A 21,832-nucleotide genomic window follows, 5' to 3' on the forward strand; every position below is an offset into this window, starting at 1 on the left:
CTGCGAAGGCGGGAGAGCCCGAGAAAGGCGGAGAGGGGCATGGGGAGGGCCGGGGGAAGGGGCGTCACCGCTCGCTTTACGCTTTTAGAGCCCGCAGCACAGGCGGCGGGGCTGAGCAGCGGAGGAGATGGGGTTTGCAGCAGCCTCCGCACTTCTCCTGGCAGCCCCAGCACCACCGCCCCTCGCCGGGCCGCGGCGCCCGTTAGGCCGCGCAGAGTGAGCTCGGGCGCCGGCCGGCGGCACCTCACCCAGGACTGGAGGGCAGGGCGCGGTGGGGCCCGCGCGTCTCCCGGGCACACCAGCTCCGGCTGCCACCCGGCCGCGGCCGGGACGGAGCTCCTCGGCGCCGCAGCTCCACGCACCCGGCGGCGGCGGCGGCGGCGGCGGCGGCGCGGGCTCGGGTGCCCGGGCAGCCTCTGAGCCCATGGCTGGCAGCGATGCGGATGGCGAGGGTCGCGCGCGAAGGAGCAGCGCCGCACGGCGTCCCGGGGGCCCCGGCGGGCGGGGAGGCGAGGCTGCGGCCAGCCGCCCGGAGCTGCTGTCTACTGCTGAAGCGCCGGCCGACGGGCCGGAGGCGCTGCCCGCCTGGATGCGCCTCTACTTCTACGGGATGCACGGGATCACCCTGGACGTGCTCGTGTCCTCGGCTCGGCGCTTCGCTAGCAGCCCGGACCTCCGGATGCTGGGCTTCTCCTCGCCCTACCGCTGCCTGCTGCACTCCCTCACCCACTTCGCCCTGGAGAAGGTCTACCTGCAGCAGCGGCGCTGCCCCAGCGCCTTCGTCTTCAATTTTCTCCTCTACCCCTCGGCCCACATGGCGCTGCAGACCCTGACCGGCCAGGCACTGCTGCTCGGCTTGAGCAGCGGCCCGGGGGGCGCGGCGGCGCCGGGGACACTGGACCTCGCGCTGCAGTATGTGCTGGCGCTCTACCACTGCCATGTGTTCCTGAAGCGCTTCCTGCGCTTGCGGTACCGGCGGCAGCCAGAGCCTCAGCAGCCGCAGCACGGGCCCGGCGCGCCCCCCGCCCCTCTGGGCGCCGGGGCCCCTGGGGGTGCAGGTGGCCGGCGGCGACTACCCCGAGGCGGCCGGGGTGTCGGGGGAGCCCCCAGTGAGGGGCTGCCGGGCCTGCTCCGCTTTCTTTTCTTCGGAATGCACGGCTTTTTGGATGAGATCTTCTTCACTTTCTTCTTTAATTTTCTGGGGCAGAGAGATGGGCCAGCCAGCGGCCACACGTCGCTCTGGTCCTTCTTTATGTACGGCAGCTGCAGCTTCGTGGTGGAAAAGCTCTACTTCCACCTGCACTGGAATCGTGGCTGGAGCACTTGGAAGCGGCTGCCCATCTACGTGATCTTCATCTACGTATGGGAGTTGTCCTGGGGTCTGGGGCTCCGCCTGTGCGGCGCTTGTTCCTGGGACTATTCTCACTATCCGCTCAATTTCATGGGCCTCATCACCCTGATGTATTTACCTGGCTGGATATTCCTTAGTGTGTACCAGGACCTACTTTCCAACGCGTTGTGGCGGGTGCAGTACATACCAACTAACTAAAAAAAAAAAAAAGTCACTTGATTCCCACGAACCAATTCGATTTATTTTTACATGTTTAAAACAGAGTGGGTTTTTTAGCCTTTTAATTTTTATACGTTTTACTAAACTCTTCCAATATGTTCTATTCGACATTTTAGTTTTTCTGACACTTTGGAACCTATGCATAATACAGTATTTTGCAATATTACCAAAACCTAACTCAAAGTGCTTGTCAATATTTAAAACCCCTTACCACCCCAGACAGCAAAACCATTTTACCTTCATTTATTTGTGCATGGGTGGGTGATAACTACTAATCTTTTTTTAAGCAAGGAAGTTATTCAAATCAGAAATTAGCGATCTTCACAAGATTTGGCGAAATTTTCTAATTTAATGATTTGTTTACTTTTTTTAATACAATTTCATTTTAATTCCCTGTCATATATACCAATCACTGCTGAAACTCAGTGTCTCGTACTCCTACCACCGTTAATAACTCTTAAAGTGCCTCCCTCTAGCAGACAAGTGGAAAGAAACTGACAAATGTGAAAATACATCCTGTGGATCGATTTTTAAATAAATCTTTTCTAGCAACTCAGACAGGTAACACTGTGTTAAGATATTTGATCTCCATCCTGGAAATGATTGTTTTTCCAATGTGGATTAGCCTTAAACGCCAAGTGTGTTAACATTGATCAGATCCTGTGTTATCTATGGCTGTACATTTTTGTTGTAAAATGTTTACCTTATATGCCCAAAGGCCAAGCAAAATTATACCACCCTCAATAGCGTTCTAACCCTAAGGACTCTTTCTACATGGAGCTTCAAGAATAGAAACAGTTCCTTGGAATAAAATGAACCTGAATGTTCACTGTACTTGAATTAGGCCTAATTGTTTACCGTGAATACAGAGAGTGTTTTCAGTATATTTCTGCCAGAGCTCACTTGTAAACATCTTTCTTTTTCCTTCTGGACCCACAGAGTTCTTGGGCCAAACCTGATGTGCCAATGTGCATTATAAATCAATGATAGCATTTTGGTGACTCATTATTAATGTCTGGAAGCTCTTAAGTTAAATGAGATGATAAAAACCATTTTAAGAAATCTTGTCTAATCAATTAGTAATGTCCTTTAAGGTTGTTTGTTGTTTTATTATATTTAGAAAAGACAAGTAGAATTGAATATAGCTCAGCCAAGGATGACTAATACTTTCTCAGTTTTCATTACGAAGATAATTAGGAAAACTTACAGTGTGTACAAATGAATAGTTTCCGCTTCAAATTATTAGCTCATCTATGCTGTGAAAGGGGACTTCTTTCTGTTTTCAAAAAATGTTTGCTATGGCAGTAAAAATGAATACGTATCTAGACAATTGTTAGGAATAATTTTGAGAAGCTATTTTAATCCACTATCTGAGGTTGTGAGCTAAATATTAAGTAATGCAATATAATCAACCCCACCAGTGAAATGGATCATGTCAAACTGATTATTTTAGCTAGTCAACCCTGAGTAGCAACTATTAAAAGTAAACCAAGTGTTTGCAGAAAGTGTCACTTTATGACACTTGGTCATATATAGGTAAAGGATTTCAGAAATCCTTTCTGAAAACCCTGGCAAGGAAAAAGGATAAGTATAGACACTAAAGTTAGTCAGATGCTGAATAAAATATTTGTAATACAAATGTGACACATGCACAAGAATCTGAGTTAAGTGTGGCACCACTCCACACCACACATTGCTGTGAATGCTGAACCAAATCCTTGACTTCTAGAATACTTGCTAAATGTACACATTTGCACTTAATGTCCTTCGCATGCTGCTCCTCAGCCCTGTTTACCTGCTCACCAGCATTCTTAGGGTCAGAAATCTATCAGAAAGTGGGGAAGCCTCTTAGTTTTTGTTTGTTTGTTTGTTTAGTTTTAATGTTAATCCTATTTTAAAGAAAAGGTCAAGATTTCCATTCATTCCGTTAATTCAAGAAATAGTTATTGTGCACCTACTCTTTGCAAGGCATTTGCCTGAATTCTGCAAATACAGCAATGACCCAATACAGACAAAATCTCTGTCCTTATGAAGCTCAGGTATTAATGTTTTGATTTATAGGAGGTTATACTAACTTGCAAGGCTACTGTTTTAGTATTAACAGCCCCTCTGCTAGTTCTACAAAGACTTCATTCATAGTATTCAGGAAGTGATTATCCTGTCTATTAATTCAGCACCTTGTTATAGGGCTTCTCAATATATGTTTATTCAATTTCTTAAGTGACATTTTGCTGTAACAAACTAAAGAAAAAACAGGGCAAGAACCATCAGATAAATTTTGTTAGCTCATTAGCAGTTCAGATATAGAAGTGATGAGTCAATATAATAATAGTTAATATTTAAGTAACACTAGATATATATACACATACATACAGATACACATGCACATATTTATTTAAACCTCTAGCAACCCTCCTTTTACAGATGAAGACAAAGAAACTAAGGCCTGAAGAGGTTAAGTAACAGCTCAAGTCATACAGCTATTGAATATTATGATGTAGGAAAAGATGTTAGGGTTCGAAGCCTTCGGCCAAGAAAGAATTCTTGAGATGTCTTTGGTGCAAAAAGTGGTTTTATTAAAGCCTGGGGACAGGACCCGTGGGCAGAAAGAGCTGTACTGGGGTCCCGAGGAGTGGCCCATTATATACTTTCAAGGTGGGAGGGGATTAGGGATAGCCTAAGTCTCTAAGGAATTTTGGAAGCAAGGTTTCCAGGACCTTGAGAAGGCTAGCTATTGTTGGGAAAAGGTCATTTATTACTGTCTAATAAAACCTTACTCATGAGACCCTTCAGATGTATATCGGTGGGCCATATGCTTGGGGGATGATAACCAACATGTATCTTGGGGGGGTTTAGAGATAAAGGAAATTTCTAAAGGTATTTTTATATGTTAAGATAGACTTTCAGGATCTGGCGGGTGGGGCTAAGGTTACCATTTTCCCTTAGCAAAGTATTAAGTCAAGGCAGCTGAGTCCCTAGAGGAATGTCACTCTGCGTGTTTCAAGGACTTGTCATTGGGCTATAGGTAGTAAGGAAATTTAATAATTTTTCTTCTGCTTTTGTTCCCCACATCATTTAGACTTGAATCCTAGTACACTCTACTCCAGGGTCTGTTCTTTTTTTTTTTTTTTTTTTCTTTTCTTAACAGCAACACTGTCATTGCCTCCGTTCATTGACCACAATGATTTTGGATGTTCTTTGGATTTCACCTTACAATTTGTATTTCTCTTCCCTTTCATTGTCACAGATGCAAGGGTAGATGTATAAAAGCCAGGCACTAGTAACAAAAATATTCTATTCCGTGAAAAATAAGAAGGGAGCTAATACCAGGATACATAACTGAAAATCAGCCTAGTTCTAATCCTTAAATGATAGTCTTTATATTCAAGCAGTGCTCTGAAATGGAGTTCTTCATTTGAAGTTAGACAATCTTGATATAAAACTAATACACCAAAAGGTATGACACTTATATCACAAGCTAGGAAAAATACATACAATTATTGCTACATATTTAACATAGCAGTTGGAATGAGCATCATTGTAAGAGCTAAACAGTCCAAAAATTAAAATTAAATTGTTTGCAACAACATTTATTCTGAGTTTGATTAGACACCTTAGAGTCTAAGAAAATCTGTAACAGAAAACATGGAAAAAAGTAACAAGTATGAGTTTTGCTCCATGTTTAACTTCTACAACACTGAAATTTTCTTCTAAAAGTGCTTTAAATTTTAAATCCATTCTATCTAGGCACTGAATCTACAGAGAAATATGACCTTTTAAGTTTTTCATGTCAACGATGAACATGAAAGTTTTTAGGTTCTGCAAAGACTCCAATAAGGTTGATAATCCATTTCAATATTTCAGAAATTTCAATGACTCAGTGTACTTAACTTTGAATATTTTATCAATATTTGCCATTTCACATTTCAACTCAGCAAAACACAGCTTAGAAAAGTATGACCTGTCCTTTGTTGTTTGAGAAACGTTTCTAATTGGTTAACGCTATCCTTTTGAAAAAATAATTTTTCTATACTGTTTTAAAATAGACTCTGTTGGACGTAATGGACCTGGTTCTGTTTAAGAGGGATGGTGAAGAATTTTGGTAGACTGTTTTGGTTCTTTTCCCACTTCCAAAATACATTTAAAAATCAATATGCTTGGAAAGGAAGTTATACTCATGCTACAGACTTGGAGTGATAAATAAATCATTATATTCTAATATCTGAAAGCATTTTAATAAAATCAATTTTTGCTTATATTAAAAGGCATTAAAAACACTGTACATTTTAAATTAATTTTAAATATACTATCTCCATTATATTTTCCAACTTTGTTTAATGGAACTAAGCTCCTTTACTAAGGGAAAATAAAAGAAACACTCTTCCCCTCCCTCCGTCAAACACATGCCTCAGTTTATGCTGAAGGGGAAGGTGGTAGTAAAAGATGGTTCTGTTGTGTTGCCAGTTTTTTTTTTCTTTCTATTCTTAGACTTGGTACCAGAGGAACCAACAAAAACAGCAATTGTTTGCGTGGACTTCTATTCACTAGAATTGGCCTCATTCTGATGTTTAACATTGAGGCATGAAGCCATCACATAAGCAGTGACGTCCAGACACTAACAACCAATTGTAAATTAACCTGGGATGAGTATAGAGAATTTTTCCCTAGAGACTTTTTCTCTTAATATAAAGAGAATCTAAATTTAGAGACTTTTTCCCTTAATTTTTAAATTCTCTTTGCAGAAATGGTCAATTCTTAGACAGCCCTTAGAAAGAGAGGGTGGGAGTGAGGGACTGGTCTTTGACATACAGAAAGACTTGATTTTCATCTTTTAATGATTCCATTAGAATCCAAATGTCACATGGACCAACTTTTCCCATTTGGAAAAAATAAATCTTTACCATGATTAAGGAGAGTCAAGGGTTGAAAGAAACCATGAAGGTTAACATCCAGCCTTCCATCCAAGGCAGGAATTTCTGAGAACATCTCTAACAGATGGTTTCTCAACTCAGCTTGGACTATTCAAGGCAGTATTATTATGTTTCTCATGCAAAGACTGAATGAGGGGAAAGCTGTCAGCAGCTGAACTGATAAACCCTCCTGTCTATCAGTGAAGGAAGAAGGCTTTTCAGAGCTTTCAGGAGCTAATATATATCATTCATCCTGCTTGTGTATTGCAATGAAAATTTTATGACACTCTTTTCTCGTGACTAAAAAAAAAAATCAGGGTTTCATTCTTTTATCATGACATATATAGTCTTGCATCTTTTTTTTTTTTAAGATTTGTTTATTTATTTGTCAGAGAGAGAGCGCTCAAGAGCACAAGCAGGGGGAGCGGCAGGCAGAGGGAGAGGGAGAAGTGGGTTCCCCGCTGAGCAGGGAGCCCGATGCGGGGCTCCATCCCAGGACCCTGGGATCATGACCTGAGTCGAAGGCAGACGCTTAACCAACTGAGCCACCCAGGTGCCCCCGGTCTTGCATCTTTTCAAATGATGCTTTATTCACTGAGTCTAAGCAGCAGGCCTTTGAGAACTTTGAGAGTAATTGACATTACTTCAGAAAAAGAGGAAAAAAGAAACATTGCCTGTAAGTAGACGAGTAGAGGGTTAAATAGTAGGGACCCTGCTTGGATCGCTGGAGTCTCAATGTGGCTGGACCCTGGAAGAGCCTTTGGTTGCTGCTCAGGTCCACCTACAGAATGTCATCTGGTAGCTTCCTCTAGCAGACCTAAACAGCCGCATTAAGAAAGGAATTGAGGGCGCCTGGGTGGCTCATTCCATTAAGTAGCTGCCTTCAGCTCAGGTCATGATCCCCAGTCCTGGGATAGGGCCCCACATAGGGCTCCCGGCTCAGCAGGAAGTCTGCTTCTCCCTCTCCCTCTTCCCCTTCCCCCTGCTCTTGTGTGCTGTCTCTCTCTCTCTCTCTCTTTCTCTCTGTCAAATAAATAAATAAAATCTTAAAAAAAAAAAAAAAAAGGAATTGAGAGACCACAGGTGTCACAGAAGCAAGTAGCTAGCCAGGAAGGATGAAAGATGCGACGGATCAACTCTCCCAATCAAAAAGAAAAGAATTATATATTAAAAAGAGAACTAGCCCCACTTTTGATGAGATTCCAATAGACATTTATATTACATCTGAGATATTTTATTAACATATTATTAATATCCAGGATGAAAATAAAACTAGTCTCACAGGATCTCAGATTCAGAACTTTAAATATTTGAAAAGTAGTTGTTGTTGGAGAAAAATAGTATTGAGAAGAATATGCAGAAAGTTTACATCATATCATTTTGATGACCCAATCACTTTTAGGAACGAAAGTGAAATTAAATATGCTCTTGTACATTTCCGAAGGAGAACTATTTTAGCCTTAACCTTTTATTAGAAACAATGAATGGACAGGAAGATAAAATAAATAAGAGAGTTCCCTGGAGTACATCAGAGCAAGTACTTAGATCCCAAGTACTTAAAAGCAAGCATTTAACAAAATTTATCATTGTTCTTACTTGTAATGATGAAATTTTCAACAAACAAAACAGAAACAAAAGAATAATAAAGGCAGAAATAGAAAATATGGTGCAAGGGATAGTATTCAGTAGCTTTAGAGAGCCCATGGATTATTTTTCTATGGCTAAAATAATTCAGATTATGAATGTTATTCTAAGCCTTTATATCATGTAAGATTTGAATTGCAAAGAAAATGTTAAGTTCTTGAAATACTATACACTCTAGGTTTGGTGGGGGTACCAAAATGTATACTTTATTATGTTAATATTTATTCGACAAAATTTTTGAGTTATTTTTTTGTGGGTGTAATTATGTTATTGGACATGCTATAAAAGTTTTAATAATGTGCCTTTGAAGTGTCTACCAAATACACAGGTAAACAGTCCGCAGCTTACTAAAATCTAAAATCATGGTATTTCAGGGGCGCCAGTAGAGCGTGAGACTCTTGATCTTGGGGTTGTAAGTTGGAGCCCCCTGTTGGGTGTAGAGATTACTTTAAAAAAAAATGAAAATCTTAAAAAAATAAGAATAAATAAAATCATGGAACTTTAGAACTTGAGGAGAGAACTAAAGTTCATCTAATTCAACTCCCAGACAACAGAATAATTCCTTCTAGATCATCTTTTACAGGTGTTCTTCCACTCTCTTCTTGATCACATCCAATAAGAGAGATTATGGTACTTACTCAGCTCTCCCTCACCAACCCATTTCTTTGTTCTATTGTTTTAGTTGCTAGAAAGTTCTTAACAATAAGACACATCTGTAATTTTCACACATTTTCCCAAGTTTTCACCCATAGAAAGAGGACCAAAGATTTGAAGAAAGTTTCCAAGTGTGTCTTAATTGTTTTACTCCAGGCGAAATATCCAAGATCTTTCTGCAATAGATAATAAAGTATACAACTGGAAAATTATACCTGCTTTGACCAGGGCACTTTATTTCTGCAAATGGGAACAACATTAAACACTGTTAGGTTTTTTAGCAGCTCATTGTTTCTTTTTTTTGTTTTTAAATTTTTGTTTATTTACTTGAGAGAGCGAGAACTTGGGGGATGGGGGAGGGGCAAAGGGAGGGGTAGAGAGAGTCTTAAGCAGACTCACCATGTGCTTAGAAAAAAAGGTGGGAGTTGATTAATCTCTCCTCTTCTTCCCTCTTCTATTCAGCAACTTCTTTTGTCATGTGCAGAACTCAGGTGATTCTCTGTAAGAGACTTTAACTGCATTATAGATTTTTAAAATTTGTAGGCTATTCAGAGAACCCAAGTACCCTTTGAAATATGAATTTTAAAAAATTGATATGCCCATGAACTAGTTGGCAATATATGTATTACTACATGACACTTCCCTGAAGACCGACTTGCTTAGTTTGCAGCTTATTGATGCCTCTTGATTTTCATTGTTTTTTGCTGATGACCTTCTGGATTTCGGCAACTTTTGAATAGAAAATAAAAATAAAATTCAAAATTAGTTATATTTAGAAAATTGCTACTAGTGGCAGGTGGTAAACATTTATGTTTTGTTATCTATGTATCTGATCACTTCTTGATATATTTCAACTCCAAATATTATTGGCAGATTGTATTAGTTAGGGTTCTTCAGAGAAACAGAACCAATAGGAGATCTATATCTATAGGTAGACAAATGTAGTGATAGATAGATAGAGAAATAGATAGAGATATACAGAGAGAGAGAGGTTTATTATAAGGAATTGGCTCACACAAGTATGGACGCTGACAAGTCCTGAGACCTGCAGGGTGAGTCTACAAGCTAGACCCAGGAGAGCCAATGGCGCAGGTTCTATCTGAGCCCAAAGGCCTGAGAACCGTGAGAACCAGTAGTGTAGTTTCAGTTCAAGACTGGCAGTCTCAAGACCCAGGAAGAACTGATGCTTCAATTGGAGTCTGAAGACAGGAAAATACAAATGTCCCAGCTAGAAGGCAGTGAGGCAGGAAGAATTTCCTCTTATTCAGAGAAGGTCAGTCTTTTTGTTCTATTCAGGCCTTCAGCTGATTGGATGAGGCCCACCCAAATTAGGAAGGACAGTCCACTTTACCTCATCTATTGACTTAAATATTAAGCTTGGGACGCCTGGGTGGCTCAGTTAGTTAAGCATCTGCCTTCAGCTCAGGTCATGATTCCAGGTTCCTGAGATAGGGTCCCACATTGGGTTCCTTGCTCTGCGGGGAGCCTGCTTCTCCCTCTCCCTCTGCCTGCCACTTCCCCTGCTTGTGTGCTCTCTCTCTCTCTCTCTCTCTCACAAATAAATAAGATCTTAAAAAAAAAAAAGTGATGGGGTGCCTGGGTGGCTCAGTCAGTTATGCATCGGCCTTCATCTTGGGTCATGATTTCGGCATCCTGGGATCGAGGCCCACATCAGGCTCCCTGCTCAGCAGAGAGTCTGCTTGTCCCTCTCTCTCTGACCTTCCTCCCCACTTGTGCTCGCTCTCTATGTCTCAAATTAAAAAAATAAAAATTTTTTTAAAAAGTGAGAGATGGATGGTGGGCTGGGCCAGGATTGATGGTGGAGATGGACTAACATACATAGATCTGAGAGACATTAAAAAGGCCCAACAGACGGTGTGTGGTGATAAGATGGTTGTGCAAATAGAGGGAGAGACGCAGATGCAATTGGCTGTGAGGTGACTATAGACTCCGAGCCTTGAGGACCTCCCACAGCTAGTGACAAGAGAAAGCCTGCAAGAGATGCAGGGATAAATGGTCAGATAGGCCGGTGATCCGGAGAATGCGGTTTGGCCGACAACAGGAGAGAGAAGGAGGATGTTTTCAGTATCATCAAATTCAGCTTGAAATTAAAGCAAATTAAGAACAGAATCAACGACCATTGTATTCCAAGATATTCAGGAAGAGGGAGCATAGGCAGGGAATCTGAGGATGTGAAACTGCAATATACTGAGGGGTGCAACTTGGAGAAATGAGGACAGCGGCTATGTGACTTGTCTGAAAAGTGGCTGTAGGGGCACCTGGGTGGCTCAGTCAGTTAAGCCTCTGGCTCCTGGTTCTGGCTCAGGTCATGATCTCCTGGTAGGGGAGGGTCAGGAGATCAAGCCCCACGTGAGGCTCTGCACTCAGCAGGGAGTCTGCTTCCCCTCTCCCTTGCCCTCTGCCCTTCTCCCCTTCCCCCTCATACACTGTCTCTCTCTCTCTCTCTCTCCCTCAAATAAATAAATAAATAAATCTTTTTAAAAAAGTGGCTGTAAAGTAGAGGGAAAGGATCGGCCTGTAGGCAAAGAGGGGTAAGGAGTCAAGGAAGAATTTTTTATCTTCTAAATTGGGAGATTTGTGCATATATAATGTTGCTGGGAAGGAACCAGTACAGAGGTTGAAGGTACAAAAGAGGAAGGGGATAAAAGGTCTCTGGTTAAAGCATAAGTAGGAATAATTGATAACTACTAACCTTAATGAGAGCTCACTGTTTGTTTTCAAAGCATGACATGTATGAGTTAATTCCCACAGCAACTTAATCATAGGTACTATAATTATCTCCATTTTTACATATGCTGTTACCGGCACATGGGGGAGTTAACCATCTTTCCTGAGGCCACGAGCGGTAGAGCCAGGACTTGGACCCAGGCAGTCTGGATCCCAAGCTGTATTCTCTAAACACCTACATAGTCAAGTGGAGGAAAAAGGAAAAGGGACAGAGAGAGGGAAAAAGAACCTGGGATTGGCACTACACTGAATGTCCATGCTGCCCAATTTATGCAATCTAATAAAGAACCCAGAGACAGCATCTGAAACCGGTTCTACTCAAGGAGAATTCAGATGCGTATCTGCTGACTAACTTTTGTATTTTTGATTCAATTATGGATTCATTCACTCATTCAGTAAAAATTTCTTGAGCATCTACTATGTAACAGGCACTGAGAATGATCGGGGATTAAAAAATGAGCAAATCTCGGGGCGCCTGGGTGGCTCAGTCAATTAAGCATCTGCCTTTGGCTCAGGTCATGATCCCGGGGTCCTAGCATTGAGCTCCACGTGGTGCTCCCTGCTCAGCAGGGAGTCTGTGTCTCCCTCTCCCTCTACCGTCCCCCCTGCTCGTGCTCTCTCTCTCTCTCTCAAATGAATGGATAAAAAATCTTTAAAAAAAAATGAGCAAGTATGACAGGGACCCTACCCTTGATACCCTACCTTATTGTATTAGTGAGCTGAGGCTGCCATAACAAAATACCACAGACTGGGTGGCTTAAGCAACAGAAATTTATTTTCTCTGTTCTGGAGGCTAGAAGTCCAAGATCAAGGTCCAGCAGGATCTGTTTCTAGTGAGAGCTCTCTTCCTGGCTTGCAGATGGCTGCCTTCTCACTGTGTCCTCACATGGCCGAGAGAGAACAAGATCTCTGGTATCTCGTCTTATAAAGACACTGATCTTACCAAGTTCAGGGTCCTATCCTTATGACCACAGTTAAACTTAATTACCACCATAAAGGCCCCATCTCCAGATACAGTTGCATTGGCAGTTAGGGCTTCAACATATTAAGGGGGGGGGGAGATAAAATTCAGTCCATAGCATATATTTTCTCTTAATTCCCACAATGACCTTGTATGGTGGTGGTGGTTATTATTTGTTATTATTATTAATTTACAACTCATAGATGAAGTCACTGAAACCTATCTGCCACACAGCTAGTAAGGGACAGGAATGAGACTCCATTTCAGTATTCTTTTTAGGCAATGTATCAGTCTCTCAGGAAGTCCAGGGCGGTATTATTAGTCCAGGGGGAAAGACTCTAAAAAGGAAGGAGCATCCTGTTAGTTTTATCCCTCTCTAGTTACATAAACCAATCATTGGTTTTTATTCTCTCTAGAGATAAGTTCTATTTTGTCCATGCCTAATTTTAACCTTTCTTAGTATTTATACACAGATTTCTAAGTGAGCCTCTCCCCATTTTTTTTCCTCCAGAGTCTATTTGTTACCCAGAAAATTAGCTCTCTGGAAACACTGATCACAGACACTGTGTCTCCAAGACTCTCCCAAGCTGACACAGAGGCTTTAAAGGGCAACTATACTCAGAGCCAATTCACTTAATTTCATACAATATATTTGGGGATTAAGGTTTAAAATAGTTGGCCAGTGGTGTGCAAGAGTACAAAATCAGTTTTCAATGTCTTATAACTTTTACTGGGTAATCACATTTCCATTAAGTTTATCGGGTGTTTATTTCCATTTCAGAAACATGAATTCCTCATATTTTTTCTAGATGATCTATAAATAACTCTAGATATGCTTGCCAATGTGTTGCTTTGCTTTTGATGGCATAAGATGGAAAACATAAATAACAAAGTATTCCATTTTCTTAGCCAAAGGAAAGAATTTTTTTTTTTAATCCAGAAAATTGTATATTACTTTGGAAGCTGCATGCAAATCAGGTAATTTAGACACAATATCAGAAGGAAAGGTGGTCTCCTAGGAAACTGTTTGCAGTTTAAATGTTCGGTGTATTCCTTCTTCAATTAAAACATAGTACAGTAAAGGGACACATCCTGTGAGTCACCCCTGGTGTTAGAAGTCATTAGCTTTTCCAAAACACTAGAAATAGTCTGAGTGAAAACTTTTTGTTGAGGCAGCTAGGTGAAATCTTGGAAGATAAATAAATTCCAGATTTTAAAATTCACCATACAAATCACATTTGGGGGGTAATATGTTTAATTTAATGGTAGGAATTCTGTCAAGGCTCCACTTGCTGCCCCCAAATGATTTAAGGAGGTCATTGGAAACTTTTCAGAATGAAAAGGTCAGTGATTGAAGTTAGCTATTCCAAATGGCCTTTCTACAAAAACACTTTCTTCTCCAATACCGAACTTTCTTGAATAGGCCCATTCACTAAACCAGATAAATGTTGATAAATAATTTGATAGTCAACTTTACTTTTCACCAGTATGATCCGATAGAACATTTGTTTTGCTTTGTGTTTTGGCCTCTCACAAAATACACTTGGGAAAACATTGCCCTAAATGTATCAACTAACATTCAGCCTATGCCATGACTCACTCTGATCTTCTTACTGTTGGTTACTCTATAACAACAGCACTCCTTCACAGAGGATTTAAATGTATTAAAAAAGTTTCTCAAAATTTAAGAGTAGTTTGGAAACCTCCTTTTTGCATACCTTATATGCAGTCAGGAACCCAGAATTTCCTCTGACATTATCGTTTATATTAATTTCTTTCCATTCCCTCAGCCTCCAGAGCAAAGAGAAATCTACTGTTAACAGTCTCATACTTTATCTCCCTACCTGGGTTTCTGTACAGTTCAATGTCTAAACTAGTCTTAGAGGACAATAACAGAAGCCACATCTTCCTATTGTATACCTAATACCTGCAGTTGACTTTCAGCAAAGCAACATCATCCATCACTTTAAATTAACAGTTTATTTTAATGTTATTGCTTTATAATTTGCTTTATATTAATGTATAGATGCATTTCAGTTTTATATTTGTTTTTTGTTTGTTTGTTTCTTTGTTTTTTTTTTTAAAGATTTTATTTATTTGACAAAGAGAGACACAGCGAGAGAGGGAACACAAGCAGGGGGAGTGGGAAAGGGAGAAGCAGGCCTCCTGCGGAGCAGGGAGCCCGATGTGGGGCTTGATCCCAGGACCCTGGGATAATGACCTGAGCCAAAGGCAGATGCTTAACGACGGAGCCACCCCGGCGCCCCTCAGTTTTATATATCTGTAGAGCTATAAAAACAAGGTTTCATCCCTGTTTTTGTTTATTCATTATTTAATATCCGTGATAATTTTTTTTTCTCTTTCATGGAAATTTATGTAAGTATCTTTCATGTAAATGCCAGAAACACATTTGGGCAGTTTCCAGCTTTCATATACCATTTTGTGGAAGAGCTTGGTATTTCGAATTGTGGCTTCATCTAAACAAAACTTTCCAAACAAAACATACGGTGGTTTCAGATGGAGATACATCTGTATGTCTGACCTTACCTGAGCGCTATAGAAGCTCTTCTTCACACCACTGCATTGCTTATGCTCCTTATGAAACTGGGAGGAAAGTAGGAAAATAGAGAATAAAGGAATGAAAAAAATAAAATGTATAAGCTTGAAATTAAAGCAAAATCCTCTGTATCGACTTATAGTAAAGCTCTTAGGAGATCAACATTTTGAAATTCAAATATAAGATTTTGTGTATTAGAAGGAAATAAGTCTAAGTGCAAATTTCACTTATCATTGGGTATGTGGCACAGGAGTGGAAGGGAAGGTAGAAAGAAAGCCCATCATTATTCTAGGATGTCCTTCTCTGCACGGATGGTGCTTTTTAAGAGTCCCATGATCTGTTAATCTCTTTCTTTTTTTAGAGGCTTTCCTCCACTGTTGGTCATCTATTCTCCCCGCCCCTTCCTCTCTGGTAGGCCCTGTCTGTGGAATTCACTCAGCTAGATATGGTACCAAACACTTGGGCCCCACTGTGTTCAGTTACTATTTGATTAATGAATGACCCTCTCCTGTGAGATCAGTCCCACAGGATAAATTCAGGTTTAAATTAATCTTATCTTTTTGTGTTCAGTCTACCTTGAATTTTTTCTTTATTGACCAAATGTGATATAAAATTTTCACAGGAAGATTGAATAGGTAAATTTTATTTTAATTTAATGTTTTTAAAGATTTTATTTATTTATTTGACAGAGAGAGACACAGCGAGAGAGGGAACACAAGCAGGGGGAGTGGGAGACGGAGAAGCAGGCTTCCCGCTGAGCAGGGAGCTGGGTGCAGGGCTCCCCAGGGCTCCATCCCAGGGTCCTGGGATCATGACCTGAGCTGACAATGACTGAGCCACCCGGGCGCCCATGAATAGGTAAATTTTAAATTGACTATGTAAATGTGTAAACTAACGCTTCAGTTCACTTCCTTTTAAAAACTGGCTTCAAATTAGAGAGGAAGATTTAGCTATGATTTATCAGGGATGAAAAATTATTCCGTAAATCACACTAACCAAGGCGTTAGCCTTTGCTGTGTGTTTTCTCTATTGTATATGAAATACCGCTTTCCTCCTTCCTCCCCCTCCCCCCTCCCCCCATAGGCTACATCTAACTTAATTCCAAAACCAGGAGGCTCTTCTTAATAGATACTTTTAAGTACATTTTTACCTACTGGGGTCAGGTTTAAAAAAAAAAAAACCTGCATAAATGATACATTTTTTTTAATCTCAAAATTCCATACTTATAAGACTTTAAAGTCTGATTGGAATTACGCTATACTTCCAAGTTCGTTGATGAGAGTAGGTATTAAGTACCCTTTTACTGTAACCACAAGGAAATAGCTGCATCCTTCCCAAACAAATTCTGTCCTTAATCAAGCATGTGGGTCACTTAACTGGGGTGGGGGATGGAGAGCCTAGACACTCTGGTCAGAGATGGAGAGGCAGGGGATCAAGGTAGGAGTGGCTGCAGGGTGGGACTGGAAAAGGGGACAGACTATTTAGAGATGTGTATTCTATGCCAAGATGGGATTTATCCTATGGATATTGAGCGTTAATTGAAACAGGAGAGTGAAGTGTCTGTAAGCAGATATGGATTTTAGAAGGATTAGTTTGATCAGCAGGGAGGGAATAGTAAATGACAGAGAAACCAGGAGGTTGCTGCAATAATCCAGGTAAATGCTGAAGGTCTGAGTAAGGCTGTGGCAGAATGGACAGGACAAAGTTATTTGGAAAGTAGGTTCTGGAGACTTACTGGGTGCAGCAAAAAAGGGATTGGAGGGGCTGGGATGCCAAAATTTTTAGTCATAAGCATGTGCCAGATGAAACACCATGTCATCCTCATTCTCCTCCGTCTCTCTTTTTCTTTCTTTCTTTCTTTCTTTCTTTCTTTCTTTCTTTCTTTCTTTCTTTGTTTCGTTCTTTCTTTGACATACAACATTATATTAGTGTACAATGTAATGACTCAATATTTGTTTATATTGCAAAGTGATCACCACGGTAAGTCTGGTTAACATCTGTCTTCATACATAGTTTCATCCTGTCATAAGGACTTTTAAGATTTAGTCTTTTAGCAACTTAACAAGAGTGCAATGCAGTGTTATTACTATAGTCACCATGCTGTACTCCTTTTCCCCATGACTTTCTTTATATTTTTGTCTTAAAATGTAGTGGTGTCAAGACTGACAGAATTACCACATGTTAACAACTCCCCGTGGCTTTAATATCTTCTATGTAATACAGGTAATTTGCATAATTTCTTTTTCTTGTTTTAATTTTAATACACATTCATTTTGCCTGATGCTGGCTTGCTTCCCCTTTTAAAGTGCTTTATATATATGGTGTGATATTTAAAGGCCAAAGATGCCTAACAACCTTGTAAAGTAGTGGTTCAGGGTGTGGTGAAGTTGAAGCATCTCAAAGTGTCAGTGAATGGACTCATCTTGGGCCACCTGAGGTCACAGACCTGCTCCCTGAAGGGGCACTGGCATGCCCAGGAGTCTTTCCTTGGCCCACTCCCCAGAAAGTGCAGCTGTCAAAAAACACTTTAATTAGCACAACAATCCTAATATTTTCACACCAATTGAGAGGCACAAAGCAACTACTGACAATTGTAAATTAAATGGCTTTCTGCGTAATCTCAACACAATGCAGGTCTGGGCAATTTCAGTCTGTTCCCAGGAAGAAATAACAGAATTGAAAGACTGGTGCTAGCAAGTTCCAGGACCTGGGGTCAGCAAATAAGCCAAAGCAGCACTTCCGGCCAAGGTACACTGTTTGCTCCCCATCCTCTATTATCCTCCCTAAGGCTGTTGCAGGCTGGGTTTTAGAGTGTGGATTTTCAGCAGGAGAGGTAAGACAGCTCTCCTAATTGCAGCTTGCAAGAAAGCACTATGAGCAGAACTATGTTAAGGACACTTCTCCAGGAGGGCACAGATATTCTGGGTGAAGCCCTAGGTCTAATGGCTATTAATCCTTCAGTGGGTCCCTCTTTTTCTACCCCAGAAAGTATGTGTATGATCTGACTCTGAGCCTATTTATTTATTTATTTATTTATTTTTTAAAGATTTTATTTATTTATTTGAGAGAGAGAGAGCATGAGAGGGGGGAGGGTCAGAGAGAGAAGCAGACTCCCTGCTGAGCAGGAAGCCCGATGTGGGACCCAGTCCCAGGACTCCAGGATCATGACCTGAGCCGAAGGCAGTCGCTTAACCAACTGAGCCACCCAGGCGCCCTGACTCTGAGCCTATTTACAGACCAACCCATTCTATAATTTACTGACCTACATGGGAGTTCTAACAAGGGAAAGTCCTGGTACCTGACCTATTTCTACATTATCTAAACAAAAAGTGAAAAATCCATTTAGCTGTAGGCTATAGCTGTACAAATAAGAAAGAAGGAAGGATTTAGTAGTAGAATATCTCTGACTGGATTTATGGTTGTATAAAAACACTTTGTTTTCCTGTTTGTCTTTCTTATCTTCTCTCAGAGTTGAAAGATATCCACATTAAAACAAATCCAGCATCATAGAAAAGTAACATTATTATAATATTACCTAATAAATGATAAATATAAGCATAATACATATATATTAATAAGTTTCTTGTATTACTCTGGGGGCTCTTTTGATTACTTTGCATGGTATATTAAGTGATTTATACAGTTGAACTCTTTTACATTTTTTAATAGACAAGCATATCTTAAGGTAATTTGCTTAGCATTTTCAAACAGAAATTGGCAAGTCTTTCGTCTTTTAAAATGTCCTTGCTTTCTTTTTGAATGTGTTTATCATTCAGTGACTCATAAGGAAGGGTTACATTAGCACATTATAGTAGCATATTTTAAAAATATGGTATTATAAATTTGTAGAGTATGGATATGGTTTAACTCTAGGAATATTAATTAAAATAAAATTGATTTGTGTATTTTTGTCATTCAAATATTAATGTAGTCTAAGAGCAAGATACTTTAACATTCTACTTTAAAGTTCAAATAAGTTTAATTTCATTGTTTATAACATTTTATTTTCAAATGGGTATGTGCATTTATATGGCATAACATTTAAAACTTACAAAAGAGAACAAGAAAGCAAATAAAATCAGATTGAAGGGCGCCTGGGTGGCTCAGTCGTTAAGCGTCTGCCTTCGGCTCAGGTCATGATCCCAGGGTCCTGGGATCGAGTCCCACATCGGGCTCCCTGCTCAGCGGGAAGCCTGCTTCTCCCTCTCCCACTCTCCCTGCTTGTGTTCCCTCTCTCGCTGTGTCTCTCTCTGTCAAATAAATAAATAAAATCTTTAAAAAAAAAAAAAAATCAGATTGAAGTGTTTTGATACATTTAATACTGCATTGCAATATGATTTTGATGCGTATATATTTTCTGTAAGAATTCATGGTAAAAACTAAGGAAATTGCTTGAGTCTAGCAAAAAAACAACTAATTGAGACATCTCAAGGTAACTGACTTATGTATTTTAATCATTAGATTGTTTTTAAAGATTTATTTATTTATTTTAGACAGAAGGCGGGAGTGGGAAGAAGCAGAGGGAGAGGGAGAGAGAGTAACTCAAGCAGACTCCCCACTGAGGGCAGAGCCCCACGCGGAGCTTGATCTTAAGACCCATGAGATCACAACCTGAGCCGAAGCCAAGAGTCTGATGCCCAACTGACCGTGCCACATAGGCACCCCAATCGTTAGATATTTTGATAAGAGTTTCTTGTCATTTACATATATTACTAGTTAGCCAAGGTGGTAGATACAACTATTGTTAATTAATATTTGCTGTCCCCCACCCCACACCCATGGGTGTACTGAACTTTTCTAACCGTTGACTTTTGGCTTGGCCGTGTGACTTGCTTTGATCCATGGGAGATTAGGAGGATATGATAATCAGAGGCCAGAAAGCACTTACACAGTTGAGTTTGTTTTCCTGCACTTTTGCTGTCTGACGAGAACATGCCTGGGCCAGCTTGTAGGTAAATGGAGCCCATCTGCCTCTCATGAGCTGCTCCAGCCAAGCCCAGCCAAGCCCAGCCAAGCCCAGCCAACCCCAGACACATGAGAAATAATACATGATTGCTTCTTGAGGCACCGAGTTTTGGGGTATTTGGTTACACACCATTACTTTGGCAAATGGATAATGTAGAGGCCGCTTTTAGGCAACCAACTTGAAGGACAATCTGAGTAAGGTAAAAGGGCCCACAGCAACTACTGAGCTTCAAGCAAACAGGCTCATTAATCGACCCACCTCAAAATAGCCATAGGCCCTAACTGACTAATTACAACCAGGCACAGTTCCTAAGGTCACCAAAAAAGGGAGAATTCCATGCCTTCCCATCCTCCCTTCCTCCCTCACTCCGCCCTATAACTGTGGCTCCTCCCCGCCCTCCCCCCCCATTGCAGTCCTTCTCTCTTTTACTGTCCTGCCCACAGCTCCCTTCCCATGTATTCAATACACTTCTATCTCTTTTGTTCTGCCTCAGGGGAATTCTTTCACCCCCTGAGCCACCAGCCTCCACCCAGTAAGAAGGACCCCACAGGTCATCAATGCAGACACCTGTAAGAAATGTAAGGGACAAGGGCCTGCTGGGTTTGACTTCCAGCCCTGCCATTTATTAGCTGTGTGACCTTGGCACACTGAGCCTCTCTGAACTGGTTTTGCAGCTTTTTCCAACTTGGAAAATAAGACAGAAGCCTCCAGAAAAGCAGCTTCTTTGGGAGAAAAAGAACTTTGCACTAATTGGCAAGTTTGACAGTGTGGAAATTATATCGAGAGACTAATTGAGGACGTAGGAGGATTTAATGGTAGTTACGAAGAAAAGTATGTAAACGAAAAAAAAATGAACCAATGATTACCTTCGTGAGAAGCAAGTTATATAAAAAGGAAACAATCATGGTACGTGACTTGGCTCAACAGTAAACAACCATAATAATTTAAATGATGAATAGTCATATAAACAAAAATCATGCTGTATTTAAGTTGAAAGGAAGGAGTGCTATATTTACATTTACCCCTCAGGTTTCTCAGCCTTAGCATAATAAAATGTCCCCTGACTTCACAGCTCTCCACCTACTGTCCAATTCCTGCTCTCCTTCACAGCACAACTCTGTGAAGGTTTCCACCCTGCAGTCTCTACTTTCTCACAGCTCATTCTCTGTTGAATCCACTCCAACAAGGTTTTGTCTCTACTACTCATGGAAAATGCTCTTGTAAGGTCACCAATGGCCTCTAAGTGGCCAAATTGGTGGCCAGCCAGTCTCATCTTCCCCGGCCTCCCCACAGCAAGGGTGGCGGCGGCACCCACGCTGTGCTCTCCCCGTTCCTCCTTTGCGCACCTTTGCGGCAGTGTGTACTCCACTCGAGTCTCCTATATCCCTCCCTCCCGTTTATCCTCAGCAAAGCTGCAAGGCTTTTTCTTTTTTTTTTTTTTTTAAAGCACATATCTTACTCCTTTATTTGAAAATTTCCAACAGCTCCCTATTTCCTTTGGTTCACCTAAAATTTCTTTGTTCGAGGCCTTATTTCCACATGGAGCTAATGTCTAAACCCTACCTCCCTAACAGTCTAGTCTGAAGAGAAAAGGACCAAGTGTGGGGACAGGAATTCCTTCTTCAGCCTTTCCGAGGCCAGCCTCCCTAATCCCAGCTTCCTGCCCAAACCCCTGTCTCTTCTTCAGGGATTGACACTAATAGTTACCTCTTCGAAAAAGACCTGTCTTCTAGGGGCACGTGGGTGGCTCAGTCGTTAAGCGTCTGCCTTCGGCTCAGGTCATGATCCCAGGGTCCTGGGATCGAGCCCCTCATCGGGCTCC

General features: G+C 41.1%; 1 protein-coding gene across 1 annotated transcript; it reads left to right on the top strand.

Annotated features, from left to right (window-relative positions):
- Window positions 1–424: 424 nt before the first annotated feature.
- Window positions 425–3,966, top strand: TMEM229A (transmembrane protein 229A). The gene has a single exon (XM_032401653.1). It carries the CDS (start codon window positions 425–427, stop codon window positions 1,547–1,549), a length of 1,125 nt encoding a protein of 374 aa, XP_032257544.1. The 3' UTR covers window positions 1,550–3,966.
- Window positions 3,967–21,832: the final 17,866 nt, after the last annotated feature.

The sequence above is a fragment of the Phoca vitulina genome, unplaced genomic scaffold (genome assembly GCF_004348235.1).
Source record: "Phoca vitulina isolate PV1807 unplaced genomic scaffold, GSC_HSeal_1.0 scaffold4, whole genome shotgun sequence".
Lineage (NCBI taxonomy): Eukaryota > Metazoa > Chordata > Mammalia > Carnivora > Phocidae > Phoca > Phoca vitulina.